At 45.2% G+C, this 13,803-nt stretch overlaps 1 protein-coding gene across 1 annotated transcript in view; it reads right to left on the bottom strand.

Annotated features, from left to right (window-relative positions):
• DNAAF5 (dynein axonemal assembly factor 5) overlaps positions 1-13,803 on the bottom strand; it is a 72,151-nt gene that overhangs the window by 30,289 nt on the left and 28,059 nt on the right. Inside the window, exons 4-6 of the mRNA XM_088451976.1 lie at positions 9,967-10,085; positions 9,141-9,373; positions 2,827-3,039 (exon numbers count right to left, since the gene is read on the bottom strand). Coding sequence (XP_088308102.1) covers positions 2,827-3,039; positions 9,141-9,373; positions 9,967-10,085 — 565 coding nt within the window. The remainder of the gene's footprint in view (positions 1-2,826; positions 3,040-9,140; positions 9,374-9,966; positions 10,086-13,803) is intronic.

Genomic DNA, 13,803 nt, shown 5'->3' with positions numbered 1-13,803 from the left:
CGGCCGCTGCGCGTGCGCAGAGCACACCATCAACCCGCTCGCGAGCGGGTCTGAATCAGGCCCCTTTATAAATAAAAAAAAAAATACACACACACACACACACATATGTATACTGGAGATAAGTAGGAACAAAAATTCATAAAAGCCATTGGTAGAACAAATTAGTAAAAAAAAAAAAAGTATAAGGCAGATAGTAGAAAAAAGGTAGCGTGTGCATCCATTTTGCTTGCAATTGTAAAAGAATGCATCCTCTGTTTCCACCTCAGGGGTTTGGAGGGACCCAATCAATCATTCTATACCTTATGGTAGCAAGACTATGTTGATGTTCAGAAAAATGACGAGCAACCGGTAGTTTCCTAAGCTTTTCCTGTCAGCCCTTATACTACATTGATTTAGGGCCATTCTTTCCTTTAGTTGGCGTGTAGTTTTGCCAATGTACATGAGTCCACAGGGACATCTAATGTAGTAGATAACAAATCTACTCGTGCAGGTAAGAGGATATCTTATACTAAATCTTTTGCCAGTATGAGGGTGAACAAATGTGTCCCCTTTCTCTAGACCACTGCAAGTAATACATCCAGTACATCTATAGGTAAGGAAGTGGTCCGGTTCGGGAACAGAATGTCTTGAAACATCGTTATAAACCACTATATTATTTATATTTTTAACACGTCTGAATGCTGACAACAAAGAAGTATTTTTTAGAGCTGGTAGTTCATCCGTGGCTACTATAGGCCAAAGTTTCTTAGCCGTATATATATATTTTTTTTAGCATTCCCACTAGGCTGTTTTAGCGGTGGCCGCGCCCTGCTCTATTTCTAAAGGGCAAAAAGCACCCTGCCCTCCACGTGGCGTTCTGCTGAAACAGCCTGCGGGTCCCGGCCCCATCCGCGGGTTGCAGTGTCCCACGAGTGAGGAAAACTGCGGTGTTAGCAGTCACTAACACTGACAGCAGCGCTTGCGGGCAGCCCGGCATGTCTGGGCACGCCCCCAAGATTGATGAAGAGGGGACGCGTCTTAATGCTGGGTACACACTGGCCGATATATTGACCGATCAATTGATCGGCCAGTATATCATGCCCCCGTCGGCCAGTGTGTACAGACGATATGTCTATGAACGACGTCGTTCACAGACATATCGCATTGGCTGTGCTGCACAGCCAATGAACAGATATGTCTGCAGACATATCTGTCCATCGGCAAGTGCGTACGGGCGATCAGCTGATCGCCTGTACACAGGGGTGCAGAGAGGAGGGGGGAGCCGCAACTACTTACCTGGGTCCGACACAGCTCCCCATCCACAGCTGCCCAGCACACACTGCTGTGTACTGGGTGCACTGAGAGACTGTCCGAGGCTGCTAAAGCAGACGTATCACATGCACCTATCCTAAATGGTCCAGTTTAGAGCACCACAGACTTTGTGACTTAAACACTAAACCTTAAGGTGCGTATCCACTAGCAGACTGTGAAACGACTGCACGATTATGACATTGTAATCGAGCAGTCGTTTCACAGTCTGTGCTGTGCCTACACTGAACGTTCAGTGTAGGCACCCTCCCTCATCCCTGAACATGGTTAATCTGTCGTTATCGGCAGATTGACCGGCATGTTCGGCCGATGACAGATGTCAAAAACGACCATCGGGAGCGCGCATCACTGGTCGTTTTTAACATTAAGCTGCCCAACTAACAAGCTATTGAACAATAACTATGTTGTTATCGTTTAGTTTAATCGGGTAGTGGATACCCGCCATAAGTAACTAGTACACTAGAAGTGAACTATGACACATAATTGAGGAGAAAGTACACAATCTAGGGTAAGAGGACAAAACACATGTACGTACCAAGTGACCTGCACCAACCATGCATCATTGTTTTACCTGCAACTTTATACCAATTCCTTTGTGACAAAAAAATTATCCTAAATACCAAATACACTACATGCAAAATTGAAAAAAAAAGTAGCACAATTGAGGAAAAAGCGCACAGCCCGGGAATCGCACTCTGCGTTGGTAAGAGGAGGGTAAAGTCAATTACTGAACAGTTCCTGTATTTTTACCACACATTTATCTAAAAACAAATCCCTATATTATATGCGGGGACTGCAGGCCCAACTTCACCATTGTGACTCATTAGAATTCCCCATATACTTTTAGTCTTAAGCATCGTTACACAACTTGGAAACAAAACTCCCATACAGCAGGGATGTGCAGGCAGCGGAGGCTTTGTACTCATGAGTTTTGATATAAAAATTATTAGAATAATACAAAGAAGATATTTATCACTTATAAACATCTTCTTTGTTTATTGTAATCATTTTTATAGTTAACACTCACCAGCTTTGTGGAGCTCCCTGGGACTGCAGGGAGATGAGAGGTGAGGCAGCAACAGCTCAGCCTCGCTTCTGTATAGTCAGACAGTGCTTGCAGAGCTGCGGTGCAGGGCCGCACCACGGGCAGTAAGCTGCAGAGAGAGAATTAATAGAGGCAAGCCTCTGAGTATGGGGGGTTGCCTTGAGCACTGATTGACACCTTGGATGTGTCATGTGACCAGGAAGTGCACTGCAGTGTTTAGAGATTGGAACTCAGTCACCAGCAGCAGACGACACAGTGATGCTGGTAGGAGAACCAATGGACACTGAAGCTTAGTGTAGTGAGGGGAGAGCTACAGTGAATAGGGGTGAGACAGGCTCCCATCTCTCCATGTGTGCCTCCCCATCCATTGACCTCACCGCAAGTCACTGCCATACAGAAAGTACAAACTAAACACTTTTCTCCCAAATAATCTCCTTCACACCAACCCTGTGACCTGTAAGCTCATTTCATACCTTTTCGGACCCCTGGCAGATCTCAGTCTGGCAGAGGACATCAGCAATACGATGCAAGTGGGGTTGCAGCAATTCTTTCGAGCTCCCTCTGATAAATGCTGCCAGGACCATCAGATGAGAGGCTAACGGAGACTTGCGAAGTGCCGGCAAAACCAATTTGAGGAACACCTCAGGGTTCACAAAGGTACCAATTAATTCTGCCGATTTTACACTCTGGAAACAAGATGGTACATTACATTAGAACGATTATACATTATACAAGTATCTGTCAGCCCATCACACATTTATTACAAGTCCGGAGCTTTCGACCCAAGGAAACAATGTACTCCAGAGAAACTTACAATTACACTGATGGTACACATGGCTCACCTAACCTAAAGCAGGAAGGCCAACTCTCCATAAGAGCCATTGTATTGCCAGGGTCATGCAACTTTTCCTGCATACTGTATATTACCATACATTCATTAGATGATGCCGGCCAGCTACATATCAGATGGGCCACCAAATGGAGACTCCAGTGCAAAACTAGTATTACTCTTAGGGAAAGGATTTCAAGACACAGCAAAGGAGCACATTACGGATATACCTCTGTATGGTTTACGGTCACCGCTGTGCTGTTTGGGGCTTGATGGGGAAGCTCTAATTTATGGCATAAATGAGTCACTACTGTTTAGTGTAATAATGCATTTGTACAGCTGGCGAAAGGTAAGTGGTGATGTACTGCACATGGATGATACAGACATCCTAATTATCATTTCATGGTCCCATGGAAATTGGTAATTGTGAACATTACTCAGGCACACATGAAACATTTACATTGCAGCAAAGAGCAAAACACATTTTTCTCAGCCAAGATGTGATTTTTATAAGCATCCTCTTGACAGCATTACACAGCACTTAGCCATCCTATTGGTTTTGTTGAGCTGCTGTGACAGGCAGTTAGGGGCTTACAGACATCGTACTGCCGCTATCTCCATCTGTCCGTTAGCCTTTGCAATGAACAGTTAAGAAGTATTTAAAAATCAAAATAAAACGGCTATAAGCTGGTGTTCTGCTCTCTCCAGGGGGATGCAGCCATTAGGTTGACATTTACAATGTTGACATTCATAATGTCAGATGTCAACATTGTTAAAATGTTGAAGGCATGGTGTCAGCATTCTCAGAATGTCGATATTAGGATTTGGTTGTGGGCATGAGGGTAAGGGTTAGGCTGCGGGGGGGGGAAGGTTAGAGTTAGGCTGCGGGGAAGAGGAGGTTAGGGTTAGGCTGCAGGGGAAGTAATAGGAAAAGGCACACAAGGGGGTGGTTAGGGGAAAAATACTTACCTGAATGCTGGAGGATCACAAGTCTGACCCAGAAGTGATAGTTACATAAAAGCAGGAAGCAGGAAGGCGACGCAGGAGCATCTGCAGTCATCGGGAGCAGTCAAGTCACTACTGGACCACAAGGGCCGATATGTCGATATTCTAATATGTCAACATTTTACCAGTGTCTACATGATGAGTGTTGAGATTGTCAATGTCGACATTATAACCATGTTAACATAGTGAATATCGACATATCATGCCACACCTGTCATACATGTTGGAGAAGTTGTCACATGGATGGATGGAACATCAACACCTGATGGCAATGCCCTGATCTCTCCCATCTTTGGCAGGACATCAGTAGCTAGATGAGTGCAGTTTTAAATATGGATATCCCGCTGTAGCCAAAATACTTCCTCCTCCCTCTGAATACGCCACACCAAATCAAACTGATTTAACAAATGCTGTCTACTGTTACCTGTTAAATTGTGTCCTCATAGAACAACTCCTCCCCCCGCCATTAAAACTATTCAATCTAAGTTCTGGCATATCTATCAAATGGAAATTATGACAAGTATTATCAGCAAGTCTTCAAAATCCTTTAGGAAAATGTGGGAACCATGGCCACTATAAAATGACATTCAGGTTCCTTTGACAACATGCTGAACTCCATTGTACAGGGCACTCATTTCTTCCACCGATACTAAAGGCCGGTACACACTAGACGGGCCCAATTCAGAGATTGCAGCTGCATTCTCTCACGGATCGCAGTTGCTAAAATATGCTAATGCCTTCCAAAGCACAGCCGTGCATAGGGGCGCCCACTGCTGCCTTCTCATATCCGTACGACGTGCTACAGCGTAAACATCGACGCACATCGGACAGTCACGCAGCATGTAAGTCAAGTTAGACCAGCCGCAAACACTGCAGCCTCCTGACACACACAACGCACAGAGCTCTCATGCTGTGAAGGAGATCACAATGGCTAATTTATGCACGCCCATTAAACGACGTTAAACGATCCGTCGCGCCTGTGTTTTTCTAACCATCCCATTACCTCCCACCAAATGCCGACTACCTGTCACTTACTTTGCAATGCATTAGGTGCACGTGGGCAGTGTGACAATTAAAAACCATTTGCTCGATCTGCGTGCCCAGATTAACTGCCCCGTTTTGCTATCGATTTTTCCCTTGCGATTCGCTTCTCTCTCTCTTTAGCCCACCTAAGGAAAATCACTTTGTGGGGTAGAAGGGTTAAACGCTAAACCACTCTTCAATCCCTTTGCTGTCATCCATTTCCAGAAGTACAAAGTGCAGCATCTCATTAGTACACCCTGCAATTACACACATCACCTATGCCTCCCCATGTGTACATAGATCTTTTTCATTGTGCGATTACTTGAATTTTGGCTTATTTGTACTCTAACCACAAGCAGGGGGTGAAATCACATGTGAATCAGTTTATTTAAGCAACAAATTCATTGAGAAAAATAGGTCACCCATCAGGAACTCTTGTCTATCAAGTTCTCCAATTACACAGGATTACACTTATAGATGGGTTTTAATCCAGGCCTGCGTGAAATAGTACACGGCTGTTTGCTTGAGCACCGCTCAGTGCAATGACGACCACATATAGAACTGTGGTGGAGATTAGCTGGTAAAGACACGCACTGGGAATTCAGGACATAGTTTTACGAGGGCTCTTTGTGTTCATTCGAGCTCCATGGCATAGAAAATATGTTTAAACACCTGGGATTCTAGATAAAACAAAGCTTTGTTTCCTATGATGGAATATGTTCACACTAACCATTCATCTTCCTCTAGGACACACAATATTTGGAGCCATTCTGCAAGTTCCCTGCATGTAGAATCCCTTTATCATGCAAAGGCATACGATAATATTTCACAGGAACAAACACCAAACAGTGAACACAATAAAGATGTCAAACTCTTATTTTATAGTAGTGGTACCAGCGCTGTTCAGATATTTGTGTGTAATTAGGAAAATGATATATGAAATGTATGTCAGAAGGCTTCCGCACTAAGGTATGCGGTTTTATTGTTTCTGCTCATTGCAACCCACCAATTTACTTTTTATTGTGCCTCAGTTATGTGCAAACTGAGTTTGCATGTGTAGGTAAGCTGTACCGCAATGCTCTATTAAATACTATACTTGAACTTTTACAGCACCTACTCACTACATGTATTATTTATCATCATCTGTTATTTGGACGGTGCCAAAAGAGTAGCGTAGCGTTGTACATTTCATCAGGATAGCATACAACAATAATACATACGAGACCGATACAGATTGGTTTACGACTTTACATAATCAGAAATACATAATCATATCATAACCCACAGATTATATAATTGCATACAGGAGACCTGGTCATGAGAACCAACCTTCTATAGTAGGGGTGGGGAACCTTTTTTCTGCAGAGGGCCATCTTGATATATAGAACATTATTCACGGGCCTGTTGCAGGCCACAGCCTCTCCATGTGACATCACATGGGGGCGGGGCCACAATAGCCGGTGATTACAGCAATGCCCGGAGCATCCTCAGGTTGCTCCGGAGAACTGTAAGGGCAGTGGTGTGACCGTCTGTAGCATTCTAAGGACGCTCCAGGCGGCAGTGCGGCATAGATTCTGGCTGCAGGATGCCATTCTAGGTACCCTGATAGCCAGATTAGGTTAGCAGAAAAAAGCTCAGAGGGCCAGACAAAATTATTCCGAGGGCCTTATACGGCCCCCGGGCAGGAGGTTCCCCATCCCTGCTCTATAGGGAGAGGAGGTGTGTGATAATGAGGCTAGAAAGATAATGTGGAGGGGGGGGAGCTAGAATGAAAAGAAGAGTTTTGCGGACAAGCTTAAAAGCTGGGAGAATAGGAGAGAGTCTGATTGAGCCTGGGAGGGTGCTTCAAAGGTTGGGAACAGTGCGGGGGAAATCCTGAAGACTATAGTGGGAAGAGGTGATCAGCAGGGGCGTATCTACCCATTGGCCAGGATGGCATTCGCCAGGGGCGCCGGCCAAACGGGGGGCGCCGCCTGGCAGTGCCACCAGCAGCCAATGGGTGGACTACCCCAGGCGCTTGAACTAGCCCCGCTAATCCCCCGGGCCCCACAAGTGTAGGCCAGACCGCAGTGAGAGTGGTCTGCCCTACACAGTAACAAACACAGGGGGCTGTCTGTTTGTTATAGCAGCCAGCCAATGAGAGTCAGACAAACTCTCATTGGCTGCTGCTTCTACGGAGGGAGCCGGCTGGAGCTCACTCATGAGCTCCGCCTTCCGGCTCCCCCTGCAACGGGTGATGGGAGAGACGTCATGACGTCATCCCATAGTGCAGAGCGAGAGCGGGCCCAGAGGAGTGGACAGCGGCTGTCGTCAGCAGGAGCGGAGATCGGGTAAGTTGCTTCTTTTTTTTTTTCTATCTGGCACAGCACAGGGGTGGAGTGTGGCTACTAGGGGGCACGTTATGGGGGGTGGCCACTACTGAGGGCACGTTATGGGGGGATGGATGCTACTGGGGGCACTGTATAGTGGGAGCCGCTACTGGGGGGGATGGCCGCTACTGGGGACACTGTATAGGGGGGACTACTACTGAGGGCACCGTATACGTGGACCAGATCCGTAGAGAGCGCCGCCGGGCCCCGGTAAAGAGGGGGCGTGGCCAGATTGTGGGAGACGTGGCCACGCCCCTTTGAAGGAAAAAAAAAATTTTTTGCAGCCCCGGGGAGGGGGCACTGTGAGCCCCTCAGCCTGGCGCAAAGCCAGAGGGGGGCACGATCAGTGTGATCGCTCCCCCCCTCAGGCAGAGGAGATTGCTATGGTTGCTGCAAGGCTGCCGCTAGCAATCTCCCACGTGTTGGGCTGCTGCGAGGGAGGGAGGCGGGAGGAAGGGAGGTGGGGGCAGCATCGGACCCGGGCCCCCACCGGGCCCCTCTGGAAGCCCGGGCCCTGGTAAAGTGTACCCGCCCCCCCCCCCTCTCGGCACCCCTGGGGGGGGGGGGGGGGACTACTACTGGGGGCACTGCATAGGGGGAACTACTACTGGGAGCACTTCCTGAAATTATGAGGGGGAGGGGGCACCAGTCCATTACCTTGCCAGGGGCGCTCGGATCCCTAGATACACCCCTGCTCGCCAGGGGCACCGGCCAAAGGGGGGCGCCATCCAGCAGGGCCACCAGCAGCCAGTGGGTGGACTACCCCAGGGGCTTGAACTAGCCCCGCTAGTCCCAAGTGTAGGGCAGACCACAGTGAGAGCGGTCTGCCCTACACAGTAACAAACACACTGGCGGCTGTGTGTTTGTTATAGCAGCCAGCCAATGAGAGTCAGACAGACTGTCATTGGCTGCTGCGTCCATGGAGGGAGCCGGCTAGAGCTCACTCATGAGCTCCGCCTTCCGGCTCCCCCCGCAGCGGGTGATGGGAGAGACGTCATGGCGTCTCTCCCATCCCATAGTGCAGAGCGAGAACGGGCCTCGAGGAGTTTACTGGGGCGGCCGTAGGCAGGAGCGGAGATTTGGTAAGTTTCTTTTTTTTTCCTGTGTGTTTTTTTTTTCTGGCACAGCACGGGGGGGGGGGGGGGGTGGCTACTAGGGGGCACTGTATAGGGGGGCCGCTACTGGGGGCACATTATGGGGGGGTGGCCGCTACTGGGGGCACTGTATAGGGGGGCCACTACTGGGGACACTGTGTAGGGACTACTACTACTGGGGGCAATGCATAAGGAGGACTACTACTGGGAGCACTTTCTGAAATTATGGGGGGAGGGGGGCGCCAGTCCATTACCTTGCCAGGGGCGCTCGGATACCTAGATACACCCCTGGTGATCAGCGAGGAGATAAGGAGTCGGTCTTTGAAATAGCATAATGGGATACTGGACTGGAGTATATTAGGAAACATGGCTGGAGTAGTAGGGAGAAGAGATTAGGGCCTTCTAGACGATGAACATAGACTGGGAGCATGCTTAGAAGGAACACTGGGCTTTCATCCTGCACTTACATGTTGCACTACTTTCTCCTCTTCATCCAGACAAGATCGGTAAAGCGTACTGAGTACAAGCTCCATGTGCTGAGTGCTATGATCCTCTGCATGCAGCAACAACACTAATAAGAGCTGCGCAGCTTTAATCCGCGTCGCCGGAACCCAGTCCGTAATGTCGTGACTGATAGCTGGGAGGATCTTAGACAGGTTCCTAAAAATTAGCTCACGACATCCCAGTCCAGGTCTCTGCACTGAAATGGAAAGGCAACAAAATAACACACAAAATAAAAACAGTAAAATATTTTTTAGTACTGTATAGAACAGTGACATCTAAAGTGTCGAACGTTTTATTTTTTTTGTTATTGAACATTTGCAATTCTATAAAAGTTGGAGCTGCCAAATCATTTCCTTGTCTAAAGCATAACAGATCTCCAAAACTAAGAATGCCACCCAAATGTACACACTTGTATTTTAAAGGACTCAAGTATAAAAATCTGATTGTTTACATAATGAGCTTCTAATAAGTAGCCACAAAAAAAACAGTCTAGATGCAAAAACGTTCAAGATTATCAGAGACGAAAAAATGAGAAACATATGTGAAAATGGGGACACAATACAGTGCATATTACACTTACTGTCATGTACCCTTCTATAGCTGATAACAGAAAACAATAGCTCACATGGTAAATGTAGACATTACAAAACATTGGGGGGGGGGGGGGTAAGGAATCCTTTACTTTATTATATTTTATAAGACAACTTTTCATGCTGGAAAAATGTATATTTTAGACTTGTACGTCTAATATTTCCCTCTGTGTAGTATTCTCCACTCATCGCGACTCACCCCTAGATGGATACAATGGAGGATAAGGGACACCGAAGTCCATCTTGTCTTTTAGATCATCCTCATTTTCAGTCTCCCATTGTAAACCAATTTTCTGCCAATAGTCCTGAGCTGTCTGTCTGTATTTGGAGGCAACAAAGGACATAATAGATTGCATTTATCAACTGCGAGTTAATACACGATAATCTGATGATGTACTACTATGATGAAGAAACAACCAGTATTTCCATACAGTGACACTTGGCCATGGTTCAAGAAGAATTAAATATGGGAAATACCATCCGGCACAGGGCTATGGATATAAGTCTCACACTATGTTGTCCATCTACTGCAAGCTAAATGCCGTTCACCAAGGTTTTGTGGTGAATATTTATTTTAGTCATTCGAAATCGCCCATTGTCAAAACTTATATGCCTCTTCCAGTAAATCACTGGTCACATTCATGAACACACTGTAATTCTGCCAAATATCTAATCTTTCTATTATTCATAACAGTATACCTTTTGTACATTGTCCTTGTATTTGTTATGAATGCACGGTCTCGTATCTACCTTTTAGTGTGATCAGTAAACCCTGCTCTTGTTGAAAACCCTACCCTCCAACATGATCCCTTCCATCAGGTACACAATGCTCTGCTCCTGGACTTGCTACCTAATTTATTAATGCAGCCACCTGTTTTGAACTAGTCAATTGATGAGACAGGTGTTTCAATATGGGATGTAGTTGGCATCCCGGAGTTCAGGATGCAGTCGGTCCAAATACCGTTGCCGAAATCCCAACAGGTCGGGATCCCGGCACCAGTATCCCGACCGTCGGCATCCCGAAGGTAAGTGTCGGGGTGTTAGCGTTAGCTAGCAGGGTTAGGCATTTGGGGGAGGGTTAGGCACCAGGAAGGGAGAGGTTAGGTTTAGGCACTAGGGGAGGAAGGGGGGGAGGTTAGGTTTAAGCACCGGCGAGGGGGGGGGGGGGGGGTCTTTGGTTTAGGGTGCTGACAGGGGGAGGTTAGGTTTAGGCACCGGGGAGGGAGGGTTAGGGTAGGGGAAAAAAAAAACACAAAAAAACAAACAAAAAAAAACTTACCTTTAGTTCCTATGGGTGTCGGGATTCTGGCTGTCGGGATGCCGCGGTCGGTATTCTGAACAGCGGCATACAGACAGCCGGGATTTCATACCCAACCCTTTCAACGCAGGTGGCAGCAATCATAAATTAAGAGAAAAGTCCAGGAGCAGAGCATATTGTACCTAATGGAACGGGTCATGTTGGAGGCTCTGGAAAAAATGTCAAGTACCTTTAGTGAAATGATGGGATCACATTACACAATGCTACAGGTAGTGAAGGTGTAAAGCAATAGTGTCCCTGTTTCTCCCCAGTGGAGCACATCAGTGAGGAACATTGTATAGTCATTGTGAAGTCCGGCAAAGACAATGGCATTCAGTACCATCAGGAAATTAAAGGGAGATCTGAGATAAAATAATTTATTTGTTGCTCAGTGAAGAAAAATATAAATTCTATATAAATGGAACAAATGCCACAAGAGCCACTTAATTAGACCAAGAGCAAATGCACTCCTAACCCTATAGATTGTAAGCATGCGAGCAGGGCCTTCCTACCTATATATCGGTCTGTTATTACCCAGTTTTGTTCTATTAATGTTCCAATTGTAAAGCGCAACGGAATATGCTGCGCTATATAAGAAACTGTTAATAAAAATGTTAATGGATATGCTGTGTGTAGATTGTGCAAATAGAGTAAACAATGGGGGAGGGGAGGGGGGACTTAAAAAATAAATAATTCTGCTGTATCATTCTATGGTCCAGGTTCAATTAAGTGATAGAGCCACTGGAACGGCTTTGCGGGGTATAGGTGTGTGGCTGATTGCTGCTTACAGGCTATAGAGGTGCGAGTGAATCTGCCACCATGTTTCTAGCAGGACAGATTGTTTGTAGAATCAAATGAAAAACAGGTTTGTGTATACACACAATGTCAAACAGAAAACAGCGCTGTATCTGTTCAATTAGTATTCAGAGACAAAAAATCCAACATCAATATAATTTCTAGGATAATCTTTTCCACAGCAAAAATCTATTTCTACATAAAACTTTGCCACAAGTTCATAATCGGATCTAAAATGAGGACGATGATCTTTCCATATAAAATAAAACTTTAATACACAAACTTTTTAGATAAAAAAAAAAAAAAAAAATCTGAAATTTTTTTTTTCACTCCTTTTCCATAATGAAAAAATCACAATGTCTTTCCAGAAAAGAATAATAGCACACTTTCTATATTTTCCTCCACAATATATGCATGTGTTTAGGGTGGGCTTACCGGACCTGCAGGAATCTCACGCATATGGCACAGCGACTCTTTTTTTCCAGGTGTATAAGAATAAAAGAATCTTACAAGTCCTGTGAGGAGACAATCCAGGATAATAATTCCTATAGCGGTGGATGTATACCGAGCTCGGCTCTCACCCGAGTGGCAGGTGGGGAGTTTGACTGGGGCGGTACACCTGTCAAACCGTAACGCAGGTTTCCTAATGCGAGCTCAGGGAGGACAGAAACCTCCCGTGGAGCAGAAGGGCAGGTTAGACGCCTCCTCATGGGACCACGTGACTCTCACTCACGTCTGTATGCGGCTCTCACCCGCAAATGTTGGTCTATGTTCGCCAATATAGTGCGGCTCCTGAATATGCCGGCAAACAGCTCTCACCTGTATGCCTCTGCCCCTCTGTCTAACACGCAAGATGATATATGTGGAATATATGAATGATATAGGCTCCTGTCTCAGATCAACTGCCAATGCGTTTCTACACTCTACGGGTCTTTCTCAAGGCATAGTTGACCTGAAACCTCCCCTTCCTGTTATGATCCCTGCAGGTTCGGTATCCATATTCCCGTCTTAATATTAGATATACCCATTACAGGGAAAATTAAAGCAATAGGCTTACTATAAAACAAAATCCGTGTTTAAATACACTTTAAGACAAAAACACAAACAGGCATATCTTGTCCCTAATGGACTTAATAATAGCCCCTGTTCTAACAGTAAAAAAGACTCCTATTCTAAAGTCCAACACAAGTTTATTCCTTGCAATACTCTGTGTGGTAAATACGATATCATATGTAACTAAAGAAACCATTTAGTCTCAAATTCCCCATTTAAACCTCTAGGTTTAAGAGTTCTGAATTCATGAATCCACTTCATTTCAGCTTTTGCTAGCAAAGCTTTCAAGTCACCCTGTCGCATCTTTCTTTCAATGCACTCAATCATTTTAAAACTAACTATATTCTCAATTGAGCAACTGTGTATTTCTTTAAAATGTGCTGACATATGATAAGTTTCTAACCCATTGCGAATATTTCTCAAATGTTCAGACAGTCTTATTTTAAAAGGACGACTTGATCTGCCCACATATTGCTTGTTACAATTACACTGTATAAGATATACAATGTTACTGCTGTTGCAAGTGAGGAATTGATTCATTTTATAAGACTTTTTTTGTAACATGAAAAAAATAATTTTATTACTTTATTTACTTCCCACACTCCTGCACCCTATACACATGCCGCATCGAAAAAATCCTTTTGAAGTTATTCTAGTACTTAATCTTCTAGGTGGAGACATAGTGCTTTTAACTAACACATTTTTTAAATTCAGGGCTTTTTTGTATATGACAACAGGTTTGTCAGGTAACTCATTTTTCAGAATAAGATCAGCTTTTAAAATATGCCAATGCTTGTTTAAAATCATTTCCAACTTTTTATAATCTTTATTGAACATACTAACAAAAGATACGGAAAAATCTTTTTCTTGTTTTTTTACCAAAAGATCTTC

This window comes from Taudactylus pleione, unplaced genomic scaffold (genome assembly GCF_031769625.1).
Source record: "Taudactylus pleione unplaced genomic scaffold, aTauple2 ptg000032l, whole genome shotgun sequence".
Lineage (NCBI taxonomy): Eukaryota > Metazoa > Chordata > Amphibia > Anura > Myobatrachidae > Taudactylus > Taudactylus pleione.
Note: the sequence above shows the minus strand (reverse complement) of the source record. Positions and strands in the feature narration are given on the sequence as shown.